Genomic DNA, 26,264 nt, shown 5'->3' with positions numbered 1-26,264 from the left:
GCCTTTAAATACAGCAGTGCTAGGCATCACTGATGCCTACATATGAGTGTTCATGAAATATCTGGGGAGTTACAGATACAATTATAATATTCTTTATTTAATCATTTTCCCTCCAGACCACGTTTGAAAAGAAATCTGAGAAGGTGGTGACAGATGAGTTTATTCCCACCCCTCCTCGCACCTGCCCAAAACCACACTTGTTTCTCCAGGAAAGAAGGGAGATAGGGGAAAGGTAATTTATGAATAACAGGGAGCAGAGTTGGCTTTCAAGCCAGGGCACATGATCTTATGCTTGCAGCCAGCAGTAGATCCCCTCGGAGGGCAAAGCTTACTTAAGACAGTCTGTGCAGCACCCAGGGGGAACCAGGACACTCCCTCCTCTGCTGCCCTAGCACAAAACTGAGTGTATGAATATGGGGAGCTTATGCCACAGAGTGGATGCAGTGGACCAGGTCCATGCTATACTCACTGGCTTTTTTCAACACGCTTGCTGTTTATATTGTCATTCCCAGGCACAGAATGTGAGATTTTGCCTTCTGCAGTACTCAAAGGTCTTAAAATGAGAAAAAAGTGGCTTGGTTACTATCAAGACAGACGCTCATTGTAAGAGCAAATCCAAGGCTGGCAACAGCAGTGCTTCCCACAGTCCCTGGTACCAGCAGCACCAGCACCTGGACTCAGTCAGACAGCAACAACCCTTCCAACAGCCACCACCACTTGCAGGCTGTTACAGCAGTGCAGTAACACACTAGGAGTGCAACTGATAAATTTGATGCGTCTGGTGAGATTTTTTTTTTTCGTTTAAGAGAACTCTGCTATGATCTTTACAGAAAGATGAAGAAAAACTGCTATTAAAGCACATACCACTAAGCACCAGCTTTTCCTTAAGCAGAAAGTTTTGTTCCCTGCCTGAAGACAACCTTGGAAGCAAGTTAAGACTGCAGAAATAAGCTTCCCTCTGAAATAATTTTAGATGCATGTAGGATTTATTGCTTTTCATCTGTCTCAGAATTAAGACAGCTACCCAGAATGAGACGGAGATGACCGATAAACTGAATGATGTTCAAACATTTTGTTACAGACTCACATTAACTGTAATTAAGCTCCTCTTCATTTTTCACTGCATTAGGGCAATAAAGACAAAACTATGAGCTTCCCTGAATTCCTTAAGAAACTATTCATACCTGTCACCAAAAAAAATACCATAAGAAATCACTGACAATTTAAGTTCCAGACATAAATTACACTGAGATAATTGGTACCTCTCTATGTAAGTGCCTAATGAGTACAGAATGCAGCAGCAAGGAAGCTATTCGTAGCTCTTAAACCTAGCGCTAGAGGCAGCACAGTGGGTTCATCACCTGGGTACCTTTCTTCTTCCCTTCCGCACATAATTTAGCAAAGCCTCTGGCTACATTTGTGGGACCAGTCAGACTTTAACTGCATAGCCAAAGCCAAGGCGCAACGTCAGCTGTCTTTAGCAAACAGCTGATGGAAAGAATGCGCTATAATGTAAAGACAGATAAAATACACTTTACATGGAACTTTAACTCAAAATGTTCTCTTTTGTCTTTTATGTTGTGAGAATATAGGATATCTGCTGGGTTATTCTGCAGCTGCATTATTTATTAATCTATTCTGCATGTGAATTTTAAGTTCTAAAAAAAAATTACTCTGTTCATGAAAATAGTCTGAAGTTACTAAGATTGTTGATTTCGTAAATAAAGTCATATAAATAAGGAAAAGCAGAAGCCAGACTACTGTGTTCTACCCTTCCTACAAGTGAACAGTTCTAAGTTCACTTTTAACTCTTTCTAGCAATTGCCCTTATTCTGCAAAACAAGAAAAGGAAAATAATTCTCCCAGTCAATGTTTCTGCCCTCTCTCAGGCGGATTAACTAGCTCAGTTTCAAGTGCATCTCCGCAGCTTCCAACCGCAGAGCTAACACAAGCTTAAGCCCACGTCACACCACTGCAAATCACAGCTGTGCACACACTCCCTCTAAAGCCACTTCAGGACCTCTGCTCTATGAAGTACTACACGCCTGGTCCGTTTATTTAATCCCAATGCTCCTTTAATCTTCTCAGGAAACTACCCAACACCAGGTTATGAAAGGCAGGGTTCTGCCACTTAGCACAGTCTTTGTTTTTCAGCTTGGCACATTTTCCCTTTTCCAGTGCTAGGGTTTTGCGTTTTTTTCTTCCCTGTTCTTCGGTCACAATTTCACTGTGAGCATGCAGCAGACTCCCATGAGTGCTAAAACTATATCCTCCAACTCCAGTTCTGATAATCAGCTTCAGAACTAGTAAATTACAAACACAAAACCACAGCTGAATCCAAGCTTTCCTGCACACATCAGCCTGTGCTGTTTTCTACACGGGAGGAAACATGGCACCTGATCTATTGAACACTTTTCCCCTTAGCAGTGAAAAATATGCTGTGGCACTAGTGTACTGCCTGCATCAATGACATACCTGTAATGCCAGTATTTTCTGGAGTCCTTAACGAAATTTGTGCTCTCCTGCAATATTTTTCATGCTCTGTGATGGGGGCTGATCTCAGCATGCCTCTGGCGTCCTTCCCTCCTGCATTCTCATCTGCTTCTCCAAAATCTGGGCAATGTTTACACCACCTCTTCTCCAGCAGCGAGAAAGGCGATGGATTCAGGCTGATGATGCCTTTTGCAGCGCTTAAAGCAAAGTGATACAGGGGAGCAGCCACTGATCCCAGGAGGAATAATCCTGGGTACAGCACCAAAAGAAGGGAGAAGAGAGACAGCTCCCGACCTAGGCAACAAGGCAAATTCAAGGTCAAAAATGCTCCCAAATATAACTGCAAGTACTTGACAATACTAAAAAAGTAACCTGGGAGATTGAAATAGTATTGCTCACTACTGATTCAATGCTTTTCCTCCCATTCCTAAACTCCCTCCTGATCATTTATTTGGGACTTTTCCTTTACTCTAGCACTTGAGCTCAGCCTGATGTACAATCAGACCCAGAGAAGAACACTAGCATGGAAAGCAGAAACGGGACTTTCACACCCAGAGGTTTTCAAGACATGGGGGAAGAACAGGACACTTCCTTTGCAACAACATGGGTAAGCCAACAGTAAATCCACACCATAAAGACAGGTCACATCCACTACACGTTAGCTTGTCCACAGCTCATCTGTGCATGCTCTTATCCCACGGCGGGGAAGCCAGGTGAATGTTTTTCCTCTGGGGTTGGGAAAGAATAATTAAAGTGAGCTTGCTTTTTTTTTTTTTTTTAACCTGAGGTTTTAACACAAGGTCAGACACAAATCACCATAGAACTCTGCCATATTAGCATCCAGCTGCAAAAACTCATCTAAGCATGGGAACAAGGCTGATACAATAGGTTCCTAACATCCAAACCAGAGAAGTAAACCAACAGTGAAAACACTACAAATCCAAAGACCTTTTTTCTTTCTGATAAACCATAACCAATAAATGAGTAAACAAGACACATGTATTTCTCACTGGAGCCATTAATCTTCAACACAGGCCATTTGTGCTGTATCAGAACCACAGACACACCTTTGTTATGTTCCTTCCGTGCAGGGAGAGGGACACTGAATCTCAAGAAGCCTGTCCGATGTTTTCAAGAGGAAAAGGCCACTGGGCTAATTATTTAATAAAAACACTGCCACTTTCGCAGCTGTTTACTCCATAAAATAAAAAGGCAAAGGGTGGGGGGTGGGCGGGGAGCTGGATTTCAGGCTACTCTCCCATCTCTTCTCTTTGGCAAAAATCTTCTATTAGGCAAGATGGCTGTGGATCTAGCCAGCAATTCTTACATCTCTTCCCCTTGAACAAAATGGTTGATTTTACATTTGTAACAACACAGCTATACTTGTGCTTTGTTAAAATCAGCCTGTTGCCAGGACTTAATGAAGCAAAGAAACAGCTGGATTGAAAGCCTACTTACAATCTGAAAATACAAGCTGATGGCACTTAAAAGAGCAGTGGGCTAAAGAAATTGGTTTATCACATGCACATTTCTCCCCAGTCTTCCATGAAACCAAATAAACCACAATTTCTACCCGTTCAGATTGCTATGAAAGATGGGGTAATATCTTAATGGAGATCAGCGATTCATACTCCTAGCGTAAGATGAGTTACAGCAAACTGGCCAGCAGTAAAGGATTGATCACTGCATGGAGTCAAAAGCTATCAAGAGCAAAAAAACTGAAAGCCACAAACAAAAAAGTTATCTTAACAGTACAATAACCAGAAACGGATGATATCTAAAAGAAAAATGCAGCAGGTCAAAATGCAACAATTGTTGGCTCACAGTAAGCATTTGGACCTGAAGAAAATACTAGAGTTTTGTGGCAATACAGCTGTATACACAACAACGCACCCCAAAGCGGACAGACCTCTGTCCATGGCATGAACAAGAATCACAGACCCCATCCTGTGTCTCCTGACTCTGCCTGAAGCTTTCACAGAAACTTTTGAAAGAACTGCTGGTGTCCAGCTGACAGGTCTCAGACTAGCCTGGGCCACTGCCAAGACTCATGTCTCTGGTTCCTCTCAGTTCAAGCTGACTTCACTGTAGAAGCCTTTTTCTCTCAAACTTCTCCATCCTTTTTGACATGAGAAAGATTTTTCAAGGCTTCATCCTTCCCCCAGGGTCATGCAGGAGCCTTTCATGAGGATCACTGCCAAACAGTAAGGCAAGTTTTAATTCTGGAAATGTCTGTGCTCCTATCTGAGACCCTAAAAGCTACGAAGTATTTAGCAAGCGTGTTGAGGAAAGGTTTTATCCTTGGGTACAAGCAGTAGGAGAGAATGAAACAAGCCACTTGCTCCTTACATCTGCTTTAAGGTGATAGGAGAGTTGATACAGAACATGCTGTGTCTCCAAACACATAATACTGCAGTCTTATGTATGTTCCTATTTGCTTTTTATTATCTAGAGAGAAACATGCAGGTTAAAAAAAAAAAAAAAAAAAAAGTCCTGTCGGGATTTGCCAAAAGCTGAAGGATCTCAGTTTGTCAAAATTAAATTTCAAAAAAACCCCTCAAGGAATACCCAAAAAGCAACGAACATGATAAGCCCATCATACATGAACAGAAACTGGCAAATGACACAGCCAAAGTATACAGAGTATCAGTATGTATTACAGCTGCTAGAGTGGATATTTTATTAATAATTAACATCTAAGAAATATCTAAGAATCCAAAGTAAATGAACACTGGAAAATAGCTATGAATTCATATCCCATAGTTCTGGATGGAATATACACTCCGCTGTGTTAAAAATGGAATTTTGTGGCCTTTGCCTTAAAATGCTCCCAGTGTTTCAGGGGAAGCAAGGGTTTTGTTTCAGGCATGGGTTAGTCACATCCCAAAAATTCCACGGGGCTCGTTCAATGTTAAAGGAAGTTCTCACACACAGCAACAAAACAGAAACAAGAACATATGCTTTCAGGTTTTTGAAATAACACAGTGCTAATTTAAGGAGAAAGAAAGAAGGAGGGGGGCACAAGACAGCCCATACACACAAGTTCAGCCCTCCCCAATATGAGCCACTTCTTGTAAAAAAACCCACCAACCACCACCAGAGAGATCAAAGAGAGCTTCCTTAAGTACTCTGTTTGCATGGTACACTTATCTCATTTTTCCATTTCCTACTAGTTTTTAGAAAAGATTTTCTCCCGGACACACCAGCTGCCTCAGTAGTTCCTTATTTGGATTGATTAAATAATAAATAAGGCTGACTAAAGCTACAAGTTTTCAGTTGAATGAGTAAGCTTTAAATAATTTCTTAGAGAAACTGGTAGACTTCATTTTAATTTTGATTACATGCTGAAACAGTACCCCTGTGTCCACAGAACATGATCCATTTCATTCATGCCTATTACAGAAGATCCAAGTGTTTCAAATTATCACACTGAAAGGTTTAAGTTGTATTGTAAGTAAAAGTTGCATTTCTAATGATCTTTCCTAAAGACCTAAATCAAAAGCACCGCTCATACCAGACAAGATAGCTAAAAGCATTATCTGTCTCCTAATAACTATAAAATGTATTATTTTACACAAGACACATACAGTTGAAGAACAATGGCTCAAGGTTTAGATATTTTTTTAATTCACGATTTAGAAGCTGTTCATGCATGACCCCTATTTTGTACATATCACATGCTTAAACACATGCAAATGATGGAAAACATTTTAACTGGAGCAATCTTCTCTCTTATGTCTAAAACATTAACTGCAGAGAAGAGCCAAGGCAGCTAACTAAATAATGATACTTTTAAACAGTAATATTACTTCTGCATTATGTTTGGACCATGTAACTTAATGCACAACACCTTTCTAGGAAAAGGCGTAAGGTAGATGACACTGAGCTTCAGTAAATGAAGCTGTTTCACAGTTTGAAGTCTCTGGTTGAGTATTATCTAGATACTATGGTATAGCTCAGGAGTTCCCACAAGACTTGAAACACTTCTTTGGTCACATTAAGAGTAAGTCCCTGGAGTGCTATGGGGATCACTTAAATTCTTCAGACAAAAGCCTTTGTATTAATAAAGAAAAACTGTACTTTTATTCCTGGTAGCAATACATGCTAACTGCATCAAAACAAGCAAGCAGAAAGTCTGTCAAACCAGCAGCCTGCTGGCCTTATGCAATGCCACATCTTAGCAAACACACTTTTTTGTAGTTTGTTTGGGTTTTTTTACTGTACCAAAAGTACTGGTCGTCTCTGGTGATACTACCTCCTTCGCTGGCTTCTCAAGTGGCACCAGTGGTTTAGGGTATCTGGACGCTACAACAAGTTTTCAAAAGCAAGACAGCAGTAAGTCATTATTTTAAAATCTTCCAATCAATACTGGAGTATCAGCCAGCAAGGAAAGAGCCTTTACAAATACTAAGACTGGATTTCTCTAAGTCTTACACCGATTCCACTTGAATACTTGCAGGCTCTCCTCCGCAAAAAACACACAGCAAAGATTCTGCATTTAAGCAGAGAACTCAGACTAGAACCTGCTTTAAGTGATACGAGCACATAAAATTTCAGAATATGAAAGAAAACCAACCACAACAACAAAACCAACATGTTTTTCAGAAAACAGTACCTTGCCGAATGTGGTTCAAAGGTTGGCAGTTACAGTAACATTTGACATTTGCAGAGAACAATTTCAGGTTAGTTTTACCACAAGCGACCAAGCACCAATTTCTTGTTTATGATATTAAACCTCAGCCCCTTCTAATACTTAAGTAATATACACATGGCCCTGTCCCAAAATACTATTTGTACTAGCACAAATAGAATAAGCCTCACAAACAGGATTTAAAGCAGAAAAAGAGAATTACCAAATTTATTCAAAGTTAAACTTTTATGAAAATTTCTATATATAGCTAACATTTCCATAAGATACCATGTGTGCAATGAGATGACATGATGAAGAATCCAACTTTTGTAAGCTACCTAAATTTGCAGTTTTACTGTTACTCAAAAAAGGAAGTCCAAAAAGATCATGCGCATCCACTTGAAATAAAGCTTACACGTGAAGGAGCACTGCAATAAAAACATGCGATGTCTGACTGACTAATGCAACACATTAAAGTGCTACAATGAACACCAGAAACAGGTTTTTCTACTACCCAAGAACACACTTAGGAGGTGAGGTTTTGTTCATGCACTATTTTTTGCTTTGAAGTTTTGAGATTCAGTTGAGGTTTCTGTTAATTGTTTTGTTGGGTTTTTTTAAAACTATACTTTCACTTCTGAAAGGTTTCTTGGGGAATGGGGCATACCTCTTAAAAGGACTTCAGGAGTATTAAATCTTTTAAATAAGGCACCCCCATGCAGCATCTAGACCTTCCCATGCACTTCATCTTTTCTGATAACGGACATCAATATTCTTGAAAAGAGGCGTAAGAAGAGAGAATCTAGAACAAATTTAACTGAATTTCATAAGTGAGAACCCAATCTATGGATAAAAAGGAGGTGGAACTCCTGCCTCTACCTGTTACCCGCCAGAGTAGCTGCAGGGTTCACTTGATCAACCAGCCTTATCCTGGGTCACAGCATCTACATAATCGCTGTCAGCAGAGCAGGAACCCAGCTTCCCCCAGCCAAGCTCCATCCCAGCTCCCCGAAGAAGGCAGAGCCCTGCTTTTCAGCATCGAGGCCCGGGAAAACCAGATCAGTTTTATGCATCAAGTATTCCAGATATAGAAGCACATGACAGCTACAGGGCTGAATACAGCTTCTGACTTCTCCCTCTCTTCACCAAGGTTTAGGAAAAATAGTGTCAGAACAACTAGAAAAAGATACAACTCATTCCTCGCTCCTCCCCCTCCAGCAAAATGGCATCAATTCAAATAAATGGCTAAGATTCAATATTAGCATTAACTGACATTTAGGGTGAGAAGTCTTTTATAAGTATATTTTATCCCATTTAATAAAATATTTTGCATTACACAGGTAACCACCATTTGAAAACAGAACAGTTCCAAATCGAGGCATTAATGAAAATGATCAGTAGAATCTGCGTAGCACTCTTCCCTCATGAGGGCTGCATGACTGGAGGGAGGTGGGGGTGTGTGCAAAAAAAAAAAGTTTCAGAAGCAAAAAGAGAAATAGCATGTGTTTCCATCTGAAAGACTATATTCCTCTCACTACTGAGCATTTTTCGCTCAGCGGTCAGATTAGCAATAGCCCTGGCGTATGCTGTGATGATCTAAGACAACAAAGGGACTGCACACAGACAGGCTAGCAAGTTTGCCATTTTAGCAGCTTGACGGGGCACTTCAAACTTGCAAATGAGATGCTTGCCAGCGGTCTGCCAGGCAGCCTTTTCCTAGAACAGCAAACACTGGAGTTTAAAAAAGTTTCTGGACCTAGGTCAACAGCAAGGGAGAGGTAGATGATCCTTCTCCATACACAGCTCAGAGTTCACGTGCGTATGTTGAGTCTGTAGAGGAGAGAGGAAGAGAACACCATCCCCACCAGGTGCCATCATAGCTGCCACAGCATGCTGCCAAGACTGCTCCCTCTACCCCCAGCTCAGCAGGCTGGGTGGTCCTTGCAAGAAGCCTCACACTTGCACTGTGAAATCGCTCTTCAAACAGGACAAGTAGTTCCATAAGGATCAAATTATGCTTTGTTGTGTTAACACAGATCAAGTTCTATTAAAAAGGGGTACTAAAATCTGAGTGGTTCTAAACCACCATGGCAGATGAACCGGTTTGTTCGTATTAGCAAGAAGCGTCTGACTCATGCAACAAAGGGAATCTTATTCATAGGCGATGGTGCTTGGAATGCCTAAAATCCACAGTGAGATCTGTGATGACATCTGCAGTCTTCTGGATTAACTTTTCTTTTTAAAGTTGTGGAAGTAGAGGCACCTAGGCTCAAACACTTCCTAAGCTATCCCTTCACAAGTTTGAACACCCAATCATAAACCATGGGTGTTTCTTCTGACACCAAAGTAAAAGCTTGCAGATTCCCACAGAGATCTTGCCCCAGCTGTCAGCCCTACTGAACACATGGAGGTGGTGACCTTTACCTGCACACTAACTTTTTAAGCAGGGATAAGATGCAGTAACTTGAAATTATGAACATTTTCTATCAGAATGCACGCTTTTGGTCAGATTATTTATAAAACCATGTATGGTTTATGACATACGTGCCTTCAGAGAGAATCTAGCTAGAGACTGAATTCTCCACGACCTGCAAATTAAACCAACAAAACTAGCTGTCAAGACTGCACTGCTACTGGGTTTCTGCATGTTTTCCAGTTAATATACAACCTCAACAGGCAGAGAAACAAGCAATTACACTTCAGAAGGCCTTTTATTAAGTGATCACATCACAAGCGCCTTCCATTTAAACTATAAAATGCAATGTGGTGCTTTCAAGGAATTGTGTTCAATGTATATACATTACATGTTAACATACATACATTTTATATATATTATATACAAAGGTATATATTTTTTAATATATTCTATGTATATGTACAAAAAGACAGGAAAACAGGATTTGTTTTCCTGTCTTTGCAACAAAAGACGGGAAAATAACAGATCCTCTCACTATTAAGACCTGAGATTTCTTATAGGCCCTAGACAGTCATCGTGTCAGTATTATTAATGGAAAGTGGTTACATCTGGGCTCAAGAATATTTTAACAGCATAGATAAGAACAGTACCCTTAGAAGAAATGAAGACGCAGCAGACATGCTAAGTTTAGTATTTCTTACCTAAGCAAGTCAAACCCTTCAGCATTTTTCCTCGTTACTGGGCTTGCTGCACTGCTTAGAACTGCTTTCATGAATCACTTCATATCATGCACTGAAAACTAAAGGCAGGAAACCTGAATATAAGCTCCTTAAGAAAGAAGTTACCTCATCTTTCTAATACCACTCTTTCACAATGGAAAATTGCTATAGAAGGTCAGAGGCATTAAATCATTCTTCACATTGCCAGTAAGACTTCTACATTTTCGTCTCCCCCATGCAAGAAAGGAGCATCTGACAGGAAGGAAGATCTGACTGACTGTTGCCAACAAAACTAAGCTTTGATTATGAAGCATCACTTTCATGAACAGGAAAGCAGAACTATCATATTTAACAGAATTGGCCTACTTGCTACTTCAGTGTTCCTGTATTTATGAGAAAGAACAATACAAAATGTTTGTATTCAAGTCCACATGCATCATCTTCACCTGGTGTGGCCAACATGCTTACAAGAAACACAAGCTGAAATTTAAAAACTTTGTTTCAAACCTTTTCCTGGGAAAATGTGAGACCTTATTCACAAGACTGGAAAAAAACCCAAAACCAAACCAAAAAACTTGAAAAAGGAAAACTAAATCCAGGTGAGAAGGTCTTGCAGCTGTCTTCAAAAAGAGCAATTTAGTGGTATTTTGACTAAACTTTAAGATAGTAAGATACAGCTTATAGTCTAAATCAGGACAGTTCTCAAAGTATCTTCCATCAAGACTCAGTTTCATAGCCATCCCCCCAGCTTCTCCTATGCAAACCCCATCTATTACTTTCAGCTCAGGCTCCCATCCTTTATCACTAGCTCACAGATAGAGCTCTGTCTTCCAACTGATGCACAGAAGAATCTCTGTGTTTATTAATAAGCTAAACTGCTCAAACTGACTGCTAGTGCTCGGCATCTGGGAGCATTAAGAGCCCAGACATAAACATCCTGGTAGGACAGGTGACAATGTGATGGCAGGAATATATTCACGGACCCGTCCTCACCTACAACTTTTGCGACTACAGTGCAAGCAGATGTGTTAAGTTTCAAAAACGCTTCAGACTCACCTAACTTACAGGTCAACAGCTACGACTCACCTACCTGAGGACCGTCCTTCAGCGTAGCAGCCGCAGCAAAAGATGGGTTTCCCTGTAGCCTCTGCCATTAGCGGAGGCCACAGATAGTGTGGCCTGTCATATTTCGCGCTAGGGCAATTAGTTGATGGAACTGCATCCTTCTGGTGGTAGGCCTGGGAATGGGCTGAGGAACAGGCCCCAGTTGGTTCTTGCTGTGCCCAGGTCTCCCCATATTGCTGCCAGCTTCCCCTAGCTGATATGGGGTCTGTTAGGGCACAGAAGAGGCAGTGAAGGAAGAAGGTCAAAACTTAACCCAGTAAGGATTGTGTTAAGAAGGGTACGGACTAAGACCTCCCTTTCCATATGGAAGTATGAAAAGATCACAGGCACAAAACAAGCTTAAGCACAGTGGCAAAACTGCATAGGCATTTTCTGATTAAGGAGAGACTGATTCTCCAGGCTCAAACAGGACACAGGAATTTGCTCAGTGAATTTGAAGGCTGCATTTGGATCACTTTCATTGGAAATGAAACACGAAAGTAGAACGAGCAACCTTATATAAGGAATAAGTTACTAGGAGCTGCAGCATGTTGCCATCAAACGAGAAGATCGAGAATAAACCCAGCATCTCTAAAACCATCTCATCTTGATTGAAAAAAATCAAAAAGCGACACTAGTAGACTGAAGGAAGTACTTGGAAAGCAGGGCACAAATACCTCTAACTACCCATCTGCTACTCACAATCACAACCTGTCTACCTGTTGGACCATTCCTACACAGTCAGCATTTCAACAGCAGGAAAGAGCAAACGTACAAATTATTATCTAATGACAATAAAGCACATTAAGTACAGAATATCAACATCTAGGCCAGAAATCATAATTTTCTTTCAAGTGCAGCCCTTCTATCCACTTTGCCTTCTGGTACTCCGTGGTGTTGAAAGTGATGATACACATCCAACACTCCCCAAGAGCCTGGCTCTACATTCACTGCCTTTCTTCACATAAAATCTGAATTCTGTAATTATCAACCCTCTAAAAAAAAAAAAAAAAACCAAAAAAACAACCCACCACAAACAGCTACGGGCAATCCATCCCACCCAGGGATTTCTGGCATTATCATTCCCTTCCTCAGCTCAGAGCAGCTTGCACACATGCACACCAAAGAGGATTCAGTGCTATGGTGGGTGCACCTCATGAAAGCAGAGCACTTACTTCACCAGCACTGAATGATTTTCTGGGCCACGTTTCCCTCTTATTCATGTGGTTTTAGTTCACTATAGTATCTAGGAATGTACAAAGGTCCATGCTATAGTTTTCAGATTTTTATTTCCTCTGATTTTTTATTCAACAGACTTACCAGAAGCCCTCCTTGGTTATGATTTTTCATTTTCCACAACACAGGAAAAAAATCTCATTTCTTAGAATTAAAAGAGCTGACAGCTATTACCATGCTGCAGTCTGGTAAAAAAAATATGAATGGAGCCAGCTAAAGGAAAAGGTTACTTTCAAAAAAAGTCTTATCAAGCTATAGGATGGGCTGCTCAAGAATCTGACTCCAAGGACAGAGGTCTGATGGCATCGCAACACTGCACGCAGCCCTCACCTGTAAGACTACAATGCTCACAGCTGAGATTTTGTTCAGTCAATCTCTCCAGTGGGATTAGTGCTCGGTTTCAGCACAAGTGAACTGCAATTTCCAGTAGCAGAATAAATTTGCAGTTTACTAAGAAGATCCCATGCAGTAAAGTCTCTAAACTCAAACTAATGCTTTTGTTACTCCTTCTAAATCCTGAAGCATCAGAAAGTCACAGTATTTTACAGAAACAGACTTTCATATTATAGCTAACAGTAACCGAGAAACAAAATTAAATAGGACCATCTGTTGAACTATCTCCATGTAAACTTTGAGACATTATACTGAAATGCATTTTAAAAGTCTCACTTTGATATCCACCGCACCATCCTCCAGGGCCACAGAAGCAGTGCCAGCAGTCCAGTTTCACCTGAGAAGTAACTGCCAAGATAGAAACCCACACAAAAACCTCACGGCAAGAACCCTTCAGAAGCAGAGAAGGCTTCATTTAGGAAGAGTATTAGTTGTTAGTATTCAAAAGTTAGTGTCAACTTACAGCTCAAAGCATACCTCCCACTACACTGGAAAACACACACAACTGATCCACGCTCTGCGAATCAGAAGTGCTGCTCCTAAAATGAACTGCTTAAGCGAACTACTCTCGATCTCGCTAGGAACAGTAGAGTTCATGTGGTTATTGGCAAACCCAGAGGTACCTGCAAAGGTTTTGTCTCTTCACAAAAGTAGCTCTCCTATGGCTGACCCCCTGGACCTGTTCTCTGCCCACCGTAAGATTTCTTCCAGACACGTACAGAAGAGCCACAGGGCACAGAAATGCCCTTCCCAAGGGCACAGCACTACCAAAGACACAAAGAGGCCCAGATCAAATGCACACTGATCTCCTGAGTACCCGCCACCATCTTCGTCGCAACAGGGGCTGTAAATTACGGCTGAGCGTCAGAACCAGGAGTACTGAGGTCGCAACTAAAGAGGATTTGGCTTTGTCAGGTTTGATTCGTTTAAGGAAAAGCGTCAAGTTGGCAAGAACAGTTGGATCAGTCGGAAGAAAAAAAGAAATCACCATGAATTATTTTAATTAGCGTGGCACAGCACTACCTTCAGAGACACATCTACAAGCCTCCCCAGCACAAGGCACACCTTCCCGCAGAAGAACCAACACTTGCAAGAGGTGATGCCGGCAGCTCCCTGTGCAGGGAACTGTAATTCATGAATGAGCTCTCAGAGAAGCAGCAGCAAGCAGCCGCCCCGCGCCTCCTAAGAGGTCTGAAACCAGTTTACTGCTGCGCTGGGCGTCAGGGGGATTTCAGGAGACAGGCTTTTCCACTGCCATGCCCAAGAACGGACCCCCGGCGCCGTCCCCCAATCCCTCGGGAGATGCCAATAGGACCAGGAGCGGGCACGGTGGGTCGTCTGAAGTTCTGAGGGTGCTGCAGATGCTTCTGGAAACTAAATTTCAGGTGGTGTGCCTCGTCTACAGCCGGGTACGATGCAACACGCGCTGCCCCGTCCTGCCGGAGCTGCCCCCTCGCCCCACGGAGCCGCCCGGGCCGAGCCGGGAACACCCGGCCCGGCCGAACTTGGGGGCTCAGCCCCGGCCCGGCCACCCCCGCCCCGCCCCGCCCGCCCTCGGCGCGGCCCCGGGGCGCGGGGGAGGGGGGGCGGCGGGTGCCGGCCCCGGGGCCGGGGTCTGCGGGAGCCGGCGCTCACCTTGGGCGATGGCGATGGACTCGAAGCGGTGCAGCTCCCGCAGCAGGCAGCTCCGCTCGGTGGAGTGCAGGCTGTAGATGAAGTCGCGGGCCCCCTGCGCCGTGTTCAGCGCCTCCATCGGCTCCTTCTTGGGGTGGGTGCCCAGCGCCCGCGACCCCCGCGGGAGGAGCAGCCCCTCGGCGCCCCCCCGCAGGCTACCCAGGCGGCGGCGGCAGCAGCAGCGCGGCGGGCCACGCAGCGAGCCCAGGCAGGAGGAGGGGGCGGCGGCAGCGGCGGGGCCCCCCGGCCGCCCCAGCAGCAGCGCCGCCCGGCCGAGCCACGCCGACATGGGGCAGGGGAAGGGCGCGGCGCTCGGGCCGCCAGAAACACCCGCCGCCGAGTCCCCGGAGCCGCGCTCCCGCAGCTTCCTTCCACCGGGCCGGGGAGTCCGCGCCCAGTCACCGCCCCGCGGCCGCTCCCGCCAGCAGCGGCGGCGGCGCCGCGCCCCGCCCCGCGCTCCCCCGCTCCGCTCCGCTCCCCGCCGCGCCGCACCGCTCCGGGCCGCCTCAGCCGCTGGCGCCCATGGCCCCGCGCCGGCCGCAGGGCGGGGCGGAGGGCGGCCAGCAGGGGGCGGCGCCGCGCAGGCGCGGGGCGTGGCGGGCGCCGCGCGGCCTGTGTTGCCCTCTCAGGGCGGCGCGCGCGGCGGTTCCCCCTGCGCTGAGGGGAGCGCGGCCGGCCGGGGGGCGCGGGGCAGCGCGGGTTAAGCACCGGCCCCGGCCTTTGGCAGGGCTCCCCCCCCAGACTCTCGAGTGCTGCATCTATTGTTAAGGTACCCGTAAGCGCACAGGACGCCTTACAGCGACGAAAGGTGTGGCCCCGGCCCGCGACACTCCGGCATCGTACCGGAGTAACAAGGTTTTCCTGGTCCTTGCCGTTTCCCAGGCCCTTTGCTTTGGAGGACTGCGGTGTTGCAATACCCGCTGTCTGGTTCAGTCCGCTTTAGCTGCGTGTAACGTTTGTATTCTTTAATTGGTTGGCAGGCATTCTGTTTGAGCCACCCAAAACGGTTGCATTTTTTTACATACACCTTTAGGATGCAGATTATATCTTTCAGGAACAGAGTATGTTCAAAAACCAGATTTAAAGTGTTCTGCCACTTGGTCTGAACACCTCCCCACTACCTACACCATCCTAGGGAATAATCCAGGTCCTGTTTTTTCAAAGTACTATTCAAGAAGTATTAGATTTTGTAATGAGACTACACAGAACCTAAATAACCACAACCACAATCAGCTCATATACCTAGCTCATTTAATACTAAGATAAGTGATTTCTGGAGGCACTCAACATTTATTGCTATGTGTCTTGCTCTTTTTAATACCACAGGTAGCAGACTTCTGGAGTGGGGATGTTTGTCCAGGGAGTTTCTTTGGCAGGGGAGTCTGCTGCTGCCTTGGAGGGAGGCAAGCAGAAAGTTTTAACTTCTCCTTGCTGCCTTCTCTGCAGGGAGAAACTAAGACTTTACGTGCAAAAGCAGTGTTTTCGCTCCAGTTCCACTGCTGCAGAGTTACTGCATGGTATAAAAAGACAAAGATCTTATGATAAGCAGAGGTTTCTTACCTAGAGTGTGAATTCAATACGCATATTTTTATATGGTATTGGTACTGTAGAGAGGGAGAAGAAAGTGAGCACAGAAATACAGAAAATATGTCATAAAGGCCTCATATACAATGTTTCAATTTTTACCTTGTTAGAGAAATAGTGGAGATAGATGGATGTTGGCTATTTCCTGTTAAATGTGTTTTTGCCACGCCTCTAATAGATCCTGCCGCTGAGACGACATTTTTTACAGTTCTGTAACTCTTCCAGTGCTTACTTCTGATCCTGAGCCACTAAGCCTTTGATGATGCTCAGAACTGTACTTATCTTCCCAGGCATTTTATTGAAAAATGGTATCTTCTGCTCTTCAGGGGCAATGTGGCAGTCACTAATAGTTTTCACTTCCAGAGAACTGTAGCGACAGAGTTCATAAAAGTGTTCAAAGATGCCGTTAACATTTTCTTAATCAGCTAGCTTTTAAAATAACAACAGATGCTTCTACGCAGAAATGCAGGACATGTAATGGGATTTCCAAACACCTGAAAAAACACCACCTGAAAAATAAGGAAAAAGCAGGCTTTCCTGATGCCAAAATTCTAATACTTCAGTTTGATGTATTTCTGATTACCTATGTTCTATTTTATTTTCTATTCACACAGCTTGATTACACTAGACTACAAAGACAGGTCAGAGAAGGAACACTGATACCTGGCAAGAAAAGAGACTTCCTGCCTTTCCCACCAACGCTGCCCATGCCATTCACGCTGTACATCTATTGGAAATGATGATTGCATTTGCATTATTCTTGGGGTGTTTTGACAGTACTTGAAACATCACAGGTGTTTCCAGACACTAAAGGGGAGAGCTCCTTTGTCTGGAGGGGCTGGCAGTCTTATCATGCCAGTCTTTAAAGGATTTCCTTACAGGCAGGACCCTGTGCCAGTGTGGATCTCTGATGAAATTAATATGAAATTAATGACAGCAAATGGGGAGATTGTAACATAGCCTTTAGGTATTTGTTGTATAAGAATATCAACCATATGGAGAGGTGCAAGGGCATTATTCAAGTAGACATGCTGCAATACTACTACAAAAATAAACGTATTACTTATATGCCAAGACAGAGATCAGGGTTTAGCAGACTAAATTCTTCTGTGGGCAGCAAGTGTGGCTTATGCCTTTCCAAGCCTTTAAAACGCCATTGAACAAACTGGAATAAAAATGTCTTTGGTGGGTCTGTTCTGCAATGATGGGAAATTAACTAGGCAACCTAAGAATTTTTTTCCATAATTCTTTGTTGGAACCTTTATTTTGTGAAAAAATGAAATTGAAGCCATTGGCTAAACTGACACTTTAATTAATCAGACTGACTAACTCAATTCAGCAGGTGGTGTAGAGTGACTTGCGTTAGTCCCTGACACTCCAGCAGAGCTTGTGAAGCTGCTGAAGTGCCTATTCCTCACAGCGTTCTGAAAAATGCAGTTCCCCTTTATTTTCTTGTTTTCTTGCTGATAGGTTAATTTTCTTCTAACATGATTTCATGAGTGACCAAACTAATAAGAAGCAGGAGGACATCGTTTAAAATGCTACACAGAAAATTCAGCGATATTTAGCCCTAAAAGCTTGAAAAATACTTATGTAGAAATCAGCTGAAAAGTGCCAGCCACCTCAAACAGAATTTCTGCAAGGGCTTCTAAGGACTGCAGAGCTGAGAAACAAGTCTGTTCATGGAGATTGGCAGGAAATACTAGGCAGCCCTCATCCTATATAAATTTTGGGTGCACATTTGATAATTACATTTTTATGTGGTGAAGTAAGAGAATATTATTCATGAAGGAACTTTCTATTAAGGACATAACATGATTCCTCTGCCCAGTGTAAAGGTAAGTATTAGCTAAAGCAAGACCAAGGTTTAAAGGTTGGTAAATGTTTGATACCATGAATTGCAACTATGTACAGTTTGTGTTTTACCAGTTAAATACTATATTTAGTCAGGTAAAATTTTCCAGAAAACTTGCAGATAAATAGCTCCAGAGAGGCATGGACAAGCTACTTTTCTTTTGCCTTGCGTATCTGGAAAAGATGTGGCTTTTCTGGTCCTGCTAGCCCAGCTAGGGTCTGGTCCTACAGCTGTTTGTGTGCTGGCAGCTGGAGGAATCCACAGAGAACGCCACATAATGCTCACTTAAAAAAGGAGCCCTGAAGCATATTGACCACTTGCTAAGATTCAGATTCTTATCTACAGTCTAAAATATGAATGTAGGGCAAGACTAGGAGCTTAAAATATCATTACTTATTTAAATAGTGCAAAAAAATCAGTAAGAACTTGTCATTTTGCAATAAAAGAAGTTACGGTAATCTTGAGAAGTTGTAGGAGATCAAGTGCAATCAGAGGATCTTTCTGACCATCACAGTTTCTGTCCTTGTACAGCTTTGTACAGTCATATCCAGTATTATATTGATAAACATGAATTATTTCAAGGCAATCTTTGCCGTAGGATCCTGTACTGGCTTTGGCTGGGATAGAGTTAAGATTCTTTGTAGTAGCTGGTGTGGGACTGTGTTTTGGGTTTGTGCTGGAAACAGTGCTGATGATAACACTGATGTTTTAGTTATTGCTGAGCAGTGCTTACACAGTGTCAAGGCTTTTTCTGGTCCTCATCTTGTTCATGTAAATTATTCCATGTTTTTAGCATTCAGGAAGCAGACAGGCACATTTTAGAAAAATGTAGTTTAAACAAAGCTGAGAATCATGGCAGATGATCACTGAAGTATGCTCGCTCTGGAACACTATGCCTGAAAGGGATAGTATGTTTTTTGGATATATAGACATGGAGTTATTGAATACAAGATGAGAAGGTACACTTTTTCTGTCTTTCAGGGTAAATGCTTTTCAAATATTATATTCAGCTACAGTTTCCTCAGTCTAAATTGCACATAGCTGAAAAATCTGTTAGGAGAATTATTAAAGGTTTGGGAAAACGCTTCTTAGGAAGAGACTGCAAAGATCAATTTGTTCACTTTATTAACTGGAAGTCTGTGGGTTTAACGTAAACATAGTCTTTAACTTGCTTTATAAAAAACCATCTTCAGTACCTAAGAAAATTATACGTAACAGGCACACTCATCAGTGTATATTGATGCACGCAAGTCTTGAAGCTGAAACTAGGCAGAATCAGACTACTGCACAGAATTTTAGCAGAAAAATAAATAACAACTGGAAAAACTTTCTAAAGGTTAACTTTCTAAAAGGTGGGATCTGTTTCATACAATAAACAAGCCCTTAGCTCTTCTTTTAACTTAGAAGAGCTAAAAGCAGGTGTTTACTATCATTCCTCCCACATTTATAACATACGGATACACAGCATTTCATCAAATGAGTCCTGAATTTTTCCACAATAAATATGATGGAAAACTTTTCTCTTTGTCCCCCAGTATTTGTGTTCCACTTCAAAAAAAGTTTCTGACCTCACATCCTTTGAGATCAGAAAAAAGATTTTGTTAATAAATCAGGTAAGATGAGAGGGCTGAACTATTCCAGTTAGTGAACTGCATTAAAATGTATCAAGGGAAAGGTATGAAAAAAGTTATATATTCCAAAAGAGAATAGGGAATGTCAAAGAAAAGCAGGATATAGAGCTTACATTTATTGGGCCCACTTAGCCATTTTCTGTTGTATGTTTCTCAGGAAAAGGACTAGGTGGTCCAAAATTATCTTTAGGCATTTCCACTGTACAGAGGGTATCCCGCATCAGTGTAAAGTGTCATCAGGGGGTACCTGAACACACTTTCAGGTCTGTAACATTCATTTTTGGGTATATAAAAATGGTAAGCATGAACTAGAGTGGCTGGCCTGTTGTGAGAGCCGACAGCTCCTGTACAGCTCTGAAGTCAGGTGAATGCACAGGTGCTGCAAAGCACCTTTGCCCGGAACCTTCATCCCTTCATTCGACCCCAAAGTGCCAGGGTAGTGAAACACGCAAAGCATATTGAACCATTATCTTTCCTTTGAAGCACGGAAAAAAAAGATAAAGTTCTCAAAGCATTACAGAGCAGCTGGACTAGGACCTTGGAGACATTCACCATTTTGCAGTGTAAAACGGGCAAGGTGACCTGTAGCGACACCATCCTGATAATGTTTTGATGTGCCTGAAGGAGCCGTTCCCTTATGCTATACAAAAAATTTCCATCAGCATTAACTGTTGCCCCTTGATCCTGTTTACCTCTACTGAACAAAGCTAATTAGTGATGGAAGATAAGAGTTAAATACCACTGAAAGGGCAACCCAAGCGGTTGTTAGGTCTATTTACAGAAAGAAAAGATGAACAAGAGTTTTGTTATCTCTCAGCAGAGGTTTTCGGTCAGTTTTACATCACAGATTTCTCAGCCTTCCTGGTTTTTCCTGTTCATTAAGTTACTTGATTTCTCTTACTTTCTCACTTTCTACCCTATGAGCCTTCCACCCATGTTGTCCTGTTAATACTAATACTCAGCCTGGCTGTTCCCCATCTGTAGAAGAATGAAGGCAGTGGGTTGATCAGCATTGATAACATGCAGATGTGGCCTGGCCTCAAGGCGGTGGGTTGATCGACATGGATGATGTGCAGCTGTAGCTCGTTCCTGCTAAGTAGTTAAATAGCCTTGAGGATTATGAGAGAGGGGGTTGGATAGAGGAGGAGTAGTGTGGTCTGGCCTCTGGAGGAAGGTGAAACAGCATGGACAGTAGGCTCTGGCTGACAGTAAAAACATTGTTGCAGCCTACTAGTTTGTTTGTACTGCAACAATTGGTGCCCTGTGTGAGGCTGAGTTGGGCTCTCACTAGAACAACTGGTGCCCAATGTAGCTGAGACAAGCAGGAGAACCTGTGACCCATAACAGATGCTGAGAGGCGAGCCATTGACAACTAATTGATATGGGTGTACTGCAATCTTTGTTGTCCATCTTAACTCAAATTGCAACTTTTGGTACCCAACATAGATGGGGACTAATTGGTATGGGTACAGAAGATGAAATTCTACATTAACAATGCTTATAGATATATTTGAAAAAAGAAGCATAAAGTATAATAAGGCAATAAGAAGTTTGCTAGGATGGTGCAAAGTACATGATGTGCTAGTTAGGCTGAAAAATGTCTCCAGTGTTCAGACATGGCAAAATGCTAGAAAATTACTTTCTGAGGCTGTGTTGAGGGGGGATGAAGTTGCATCAATATTGTTAACAACATGGAGCTTAATCTTAAACTTACTAGAACAATTAAATATGGACAGGGAGACAAATTCTCTATTTGCAATGCTTATGGATATATTTGAAAGAAGAAGTGTAAAGTATAAGATGACAATAAGAATTCTTCTGCAGTGGTGTAAAAAGAATGATTTGCCAGTTACAGTGAAAAATTCTCCAGCATTCAGATATGGCAAAGTGCTGGAATGTTACTTTTTGGAACTGCCATGAGAGGGGACAAAATTGCTACGGTGTCATTGACAACATAGAGATTGATCTTAAATTTGCTAGAACAATCAGAAGCTGACAGGGAGACGGGCTGCAGCTGAAATAGCCACATCCCTGTTTGCAGAGATGATGCCCAATAAGGTACCTTTGGCACCATCAGATTTTCTGCTATCGGCTGATTCATGCAGTCGGGGTCAGGTAGAGGAGGAGTGTGGCCTGACCTCTGGAGGAAGGAAACAGCATGGACAGTAGAATTTGACCGACAGTGAAAGCCTTGTTGCAGCCTACTAGTTTTTGTGCTGCAACACCCATCTATTACTTTAAATGGGCCTGCAGCCTATTTAATTTGGAGGCTTTCACCAGTCCATTGTTGCTCCCTGCTGGTCCCCTCTTTTCCCAGTGTAAGTCATTCATGCCAACCCTGCTGAAGTCCTCCAGCTCCAAGATTCAGCCCTTTCTCCTCTCCAAGAACTACACTTATCCTTAAGCAACCTGTTTTCCAATCTAACATGCAAATCATTTTCTCAGTCCTACCTTCCTTCTCTTCAACCTATGTATGTTTTAGGTTTAGGCCTCTGGGAAGTCTACATGTAGGTCTGAAGCTCATACCTTGTATACGAGTCCACAACCAGGCAGTATCCAAATGGCTTCCCCAGGATTTCAGCAGTGGTCGGTCCCTCTTTAGATAATGCTTCTTTTCAGGCTAATAGTACTAATACTTCTTCTCGACAGGAATGAAGACAGACAAGTTCCTTTAAGCCATGCCACAAAGTCCCATATTGTGGTGTGTTTTCCTTAGAGGAACAGTGGCTTTTCTGTACTTTGTGGAATTGCTATTTGGGTGTGATAGCAGCAATTGCAGAAAATGCAGAGCAAAAGAAAGACTAAAATAAAATGTTGTCCAGGTCTCAAGCAGAAGTTCTTCTACCCAATGCCTAGCATAGATTCTTGTAGAAGCTGGTACACCTCCTTGGCTCCTTGAAGTGCAACAGTGTAACACAACAGCTTTCTCTACAGTAAATATTTAGGAAAAAAATTGCCAGTCCATTTTCCTGTAATTTCTGTTTACCACTTTTCACCGTTGAAATAATAGTAGATACAATCATTTTCTGAGTGTGATGGGTATGTATTTGAAAATCCTTCTCGCCCGTTCCTTGTGGTTTGTCAGGAAAGTACGCTGTGGCTTCGTCTTCCCATAGTTTCCTTCAGTTACCATGGTGGGTTAAATACCTTGTTCCCCAGTACAAGATTTTCAATCTCTGTTTACTTATTGATAAGTAGGGTGCTATTTGAAGCTTCCTTGTTGTACAAAAGCAGATGCAATTACATTCCATGATAATGTGGTGAGCCCTCTCTATAATTGTAAAATTTCATAGCTTCAGCTAAATTTTAAAATTCCATTTTTAAAATCACATGATATATTAAGTTCTCTAAATAGAGATTAGGATGCCAATCAATACTGGTTCTATCACACAGATAGTTTTCAAGTAGGAAAAAAGGTGTGAACTGCCAAAAAAAATCAGTATCTTAGTGTAAAATTATCTGTATCCTTCTTGTCTGAAAGCTTGAAGTTCTTCTAAACCAGTGAACAAACTTTTTTCTTAGAAGGGTAACACGCATGTGTCCACTTAAATTTAAAAAAAAAACCAAATCAATGATCAGAATAGATTATAATGCACATTTAGAACTTTTCCGATGAGTAGCTGTTGTGCAGATTTAATGCTGAATTAATTCATTAGGAGAGTGGCAATGAATTTTTAATTGCTATCTATTTACATTTCAGAATACTTGCACTGTTCAGGTGAGGTCTCCAAAAGTTCTATTGCATACAAGATGCTAGGTTTATTTAGTTGTTTATAGAGGATCTCTATTTTAAATAAAGACAGGTACAATAAGAAAGGTGAAAAGGAAAGAGCAGTAGAAACAGATGGTGTGTAAGATTCTGATGGTAGCTTACACTAATATTTCATTTGTTGACGGAAACAAAAAGCTGCAGGTGGTTCATAGTAACTGCAGACATACAGCCGTCTCCCAAGCATGCAAGTGACTGTCAAATGCCAAGCACACCATCACACCGAACTGCTTTTAACACTTGTCTTTATGGTGGTTTTGTTTCTAATTAACCACTTAATTTCTATACAGATGAATAAATATAAAAAAATTTAGTCTTGTTTCCTCTTTCCCTTAGCAATAAGAGAATGAACTAACTTCCTAAGAATAAGGGTTACAAGGTAGAGAACTTTTTGTAGTAAATTGGCCACTTGCAGAAAAGAATTTGAATATGCATGTTATGCCTGCATGACTGTCTCCTATGCAGATAAAATAATGATGAGTAACTCCAGACGACTGTTTTTAGTACTGCATTCAACCTAATACTGAACTGGACTGTGAGAGGAGGCAACTAGAGATTGTTGATAAAGAGAAACTCCTTCACTTCTAGAAAAGCAGGTGCACATGCAAAATATATCGGTAATGACCAAAAGTCGCTGCTTTGCAATGGCTGGACCAAGTATTACAGCCTGAACTCATTCCTGGATGACATAATTTTATAAAAAAAGAAATGGTCTTAATTGTCAGATGTCTGGATACAGAGACTGATGTGCAACCTCACTGTTAATGAGGGTTTGCTGCTGGCGATCCCTGCGGGTGTGCCTGCTGCACCAGTGTGCACAGAAAGCAGTATTAGCAGCGGCAAGGTGTGAAGTCTGGACTTGGCACTAAATTCAAAATGAGCCGGTGAAGCTGGCATCTGGCTGTTACAGCAAAGTTACGACTATTGAACTTCCTTTATAATACTGGCATGTGTTCTGCCAAAGTTAATATCTGTTATGTTTTAGTACTTTAGGTGATAATTGTAATAATTATTAATATATTCTCTAAATAAACAAAAGAAAACCTGGTTTCCTTCCCAAATTTGGATACACCAGCCTTATACAGGAGACCTGGTTGAGTAGCCAAGAGGTGGAATTTGCTTCCTCATCTCACAGGCAGGGCCAGAAAACTGGCTGTATTCATTGTAGCAAAGTATGAGGGTTTGGGTAGTATATCTTGCTCCGTTCCCTGTGTTCTCTCAAGGTCCATCCTCACCCTTTTTTTATTTTTTTAATTTTTTTTTCCCCCTGTGCTGTTGCTGAGAGTGCTGCTATAACAGAAGATACAGGGTATGAAATCTGTCTTCTGCAAGCTCTTTAAGAAAATGCTCTGAGCTAAAGAAGAGTCAGAAACAAGGCAAGATGCTTAGCAGAACAGTTATCAAAAATAAATGTGAAAAAGTTGGAAAGGAAAATGAACACTGAGTCAGGACTGAAGCCAAACTTTAGTCACAAGTGGCTTTATACAGAGAGCAGGTTATTCCATACCCACCTCTTGTGGGGTTTCAAAGGTCAGATTCCAATCACTGTCAAAGATGAGATTTGTGAACTAGAGGGGCAATAGGCTACACAATGTCAAAACCAATGTTTCTGTCCCTCTCGCATCCTAGGCTATTTGTTTGGAAGATGTTACAGAGGATACACAAGCAAATAGTCCTCTGTAATAAAGGAAAATGCTCACTGCCAGTCATCTCTTTCTCACTTCACAGCCAATTGAACACGAGCCAGCAGTGTGCCCAGGTGGCCCAGAAGGCCAGCAGCATCCTGGCTTGTATCAGATACGGCATGGCCAGCAGGACAAGGGCAGTGACTGTCCCCCTGTACTGGGCACTGGTGAGGCGGCACCTGGAACCCTGTGTTCAGTGTTGGGCCCCTCACTGCAGGGGGGACACGGAGGGGCTGGAGCGTGTCCAGAGACGGGCAACGGGGCTGGGGAAGGGGCTGGGGCACAAGTCTGATGGGGAGCGGCTGAGGGAGCTGGGGGTGTTCAGCCTGGAGAAAAGGAGGCTGAGGGGGGACCTTCTCGCTCTCTGCAACTCCCTGACAGGGGGCTGTAAGCAGAGGCAGGGGGGGTGGGGCGATCTCTTTTTTCCCAGGGAACAAGTGACAGGACAAGAGGAAACAGCCCCAGGTTGTGCCAGGGGAAGTTTAGACTGGGTATTGGGATGAATTTCTTCCCTGCAAGGGTTGTCAAGCATTGAAACGGCTGCCAGGGGAGGTGGTGATATCACCATCCCTGGAACTGTTCAGAACACACGTAGATGTGCTGTGTAGAAGCATGGTTGAGTGGTGGACTTGGCAGTCCTGGGTAAACAGTTGGACTTGATGATCTTAAAGATCTTTTCCAACATGAATGATTCTATGATTCACTTGTGAAATCTGAGGATTTACCTTGCTTTTGAATGGTTTATATTTCTTTTGAAATTTTCAGCACTTTGATAACATGTGGAAGAATGTGGTGCTGAATAAAGTGACCTATGACAGATCATTGCCCCTGTTGAGGGTGGCTGAATTGTTCATTGCTTGAATTTTTTAAAGAAAAAAGACAGCTCAGCCTTGAGTCTATTTGTTACCAATGAAGTAGCCCATTACTGTACATTTTCTCTTTTGCTCTCAGTGTACAGCAATGACTCTTTGAATTCATTTCTTTTCAAATATGGGTTGAATAAATGTACAGAATATGCATGTGGGCATAAAACCTGCTACAGCATCTGCAAATGTTTATTGATTTATTGACCTGT

General features: G+C 42.6%; 1 protein-coding gene across 2 annotated transcripts in view; it reads right to left on the bottom strand.

The window, feature by feature from the left end:
• TMEM65 (transmembrane protein 65) overlaps window positions 1-25,584 on the bottom strand; it is a 48,092-nt gene extending 22,508 nt beyond the window's left edge. The window contains exons 1-2 of one of the 2 annotated variants that reach the window (XM_080381752.1): window positions 14,627-25,584; window positions 11,349-11,588 (exon numbers count right to left, since the gene is read on the bottom strand). In XM_080381752.1, coding sequence (XP_080237878.1) covers window positions 11,349-11,588; window positions 14,627-14,954 — 568 coding nt within the window. In that variant the 5' untranslated portion in view covers window positions 14,955-25,584. Of the gene's footprint in view, window positions 1-6,717; window positions 6,799-11,348; window positions 11,589-14,626 lie in introns of both variants that reach the window. The other variant, XM_080381753.1, reaches the window with a different exon arrangement.
• Between the last annotated feature and the right edge of the window lie 680 nt (window positions 25,585-26,264).

Source organism: Falco punctatus (genome assembly GCF_963210335.1).
Source record: "Falco punctatus genome assembly, chromosome: 3".
Lineage (NCBI taxonomy): Eukaryota > Metazoa > Chordata > Aves > Falconiformes > Falconidae > Falco > Falco punctatus.
This window is presented reverse-complemented; position numbering and strand designations above follow the sequence as displayed.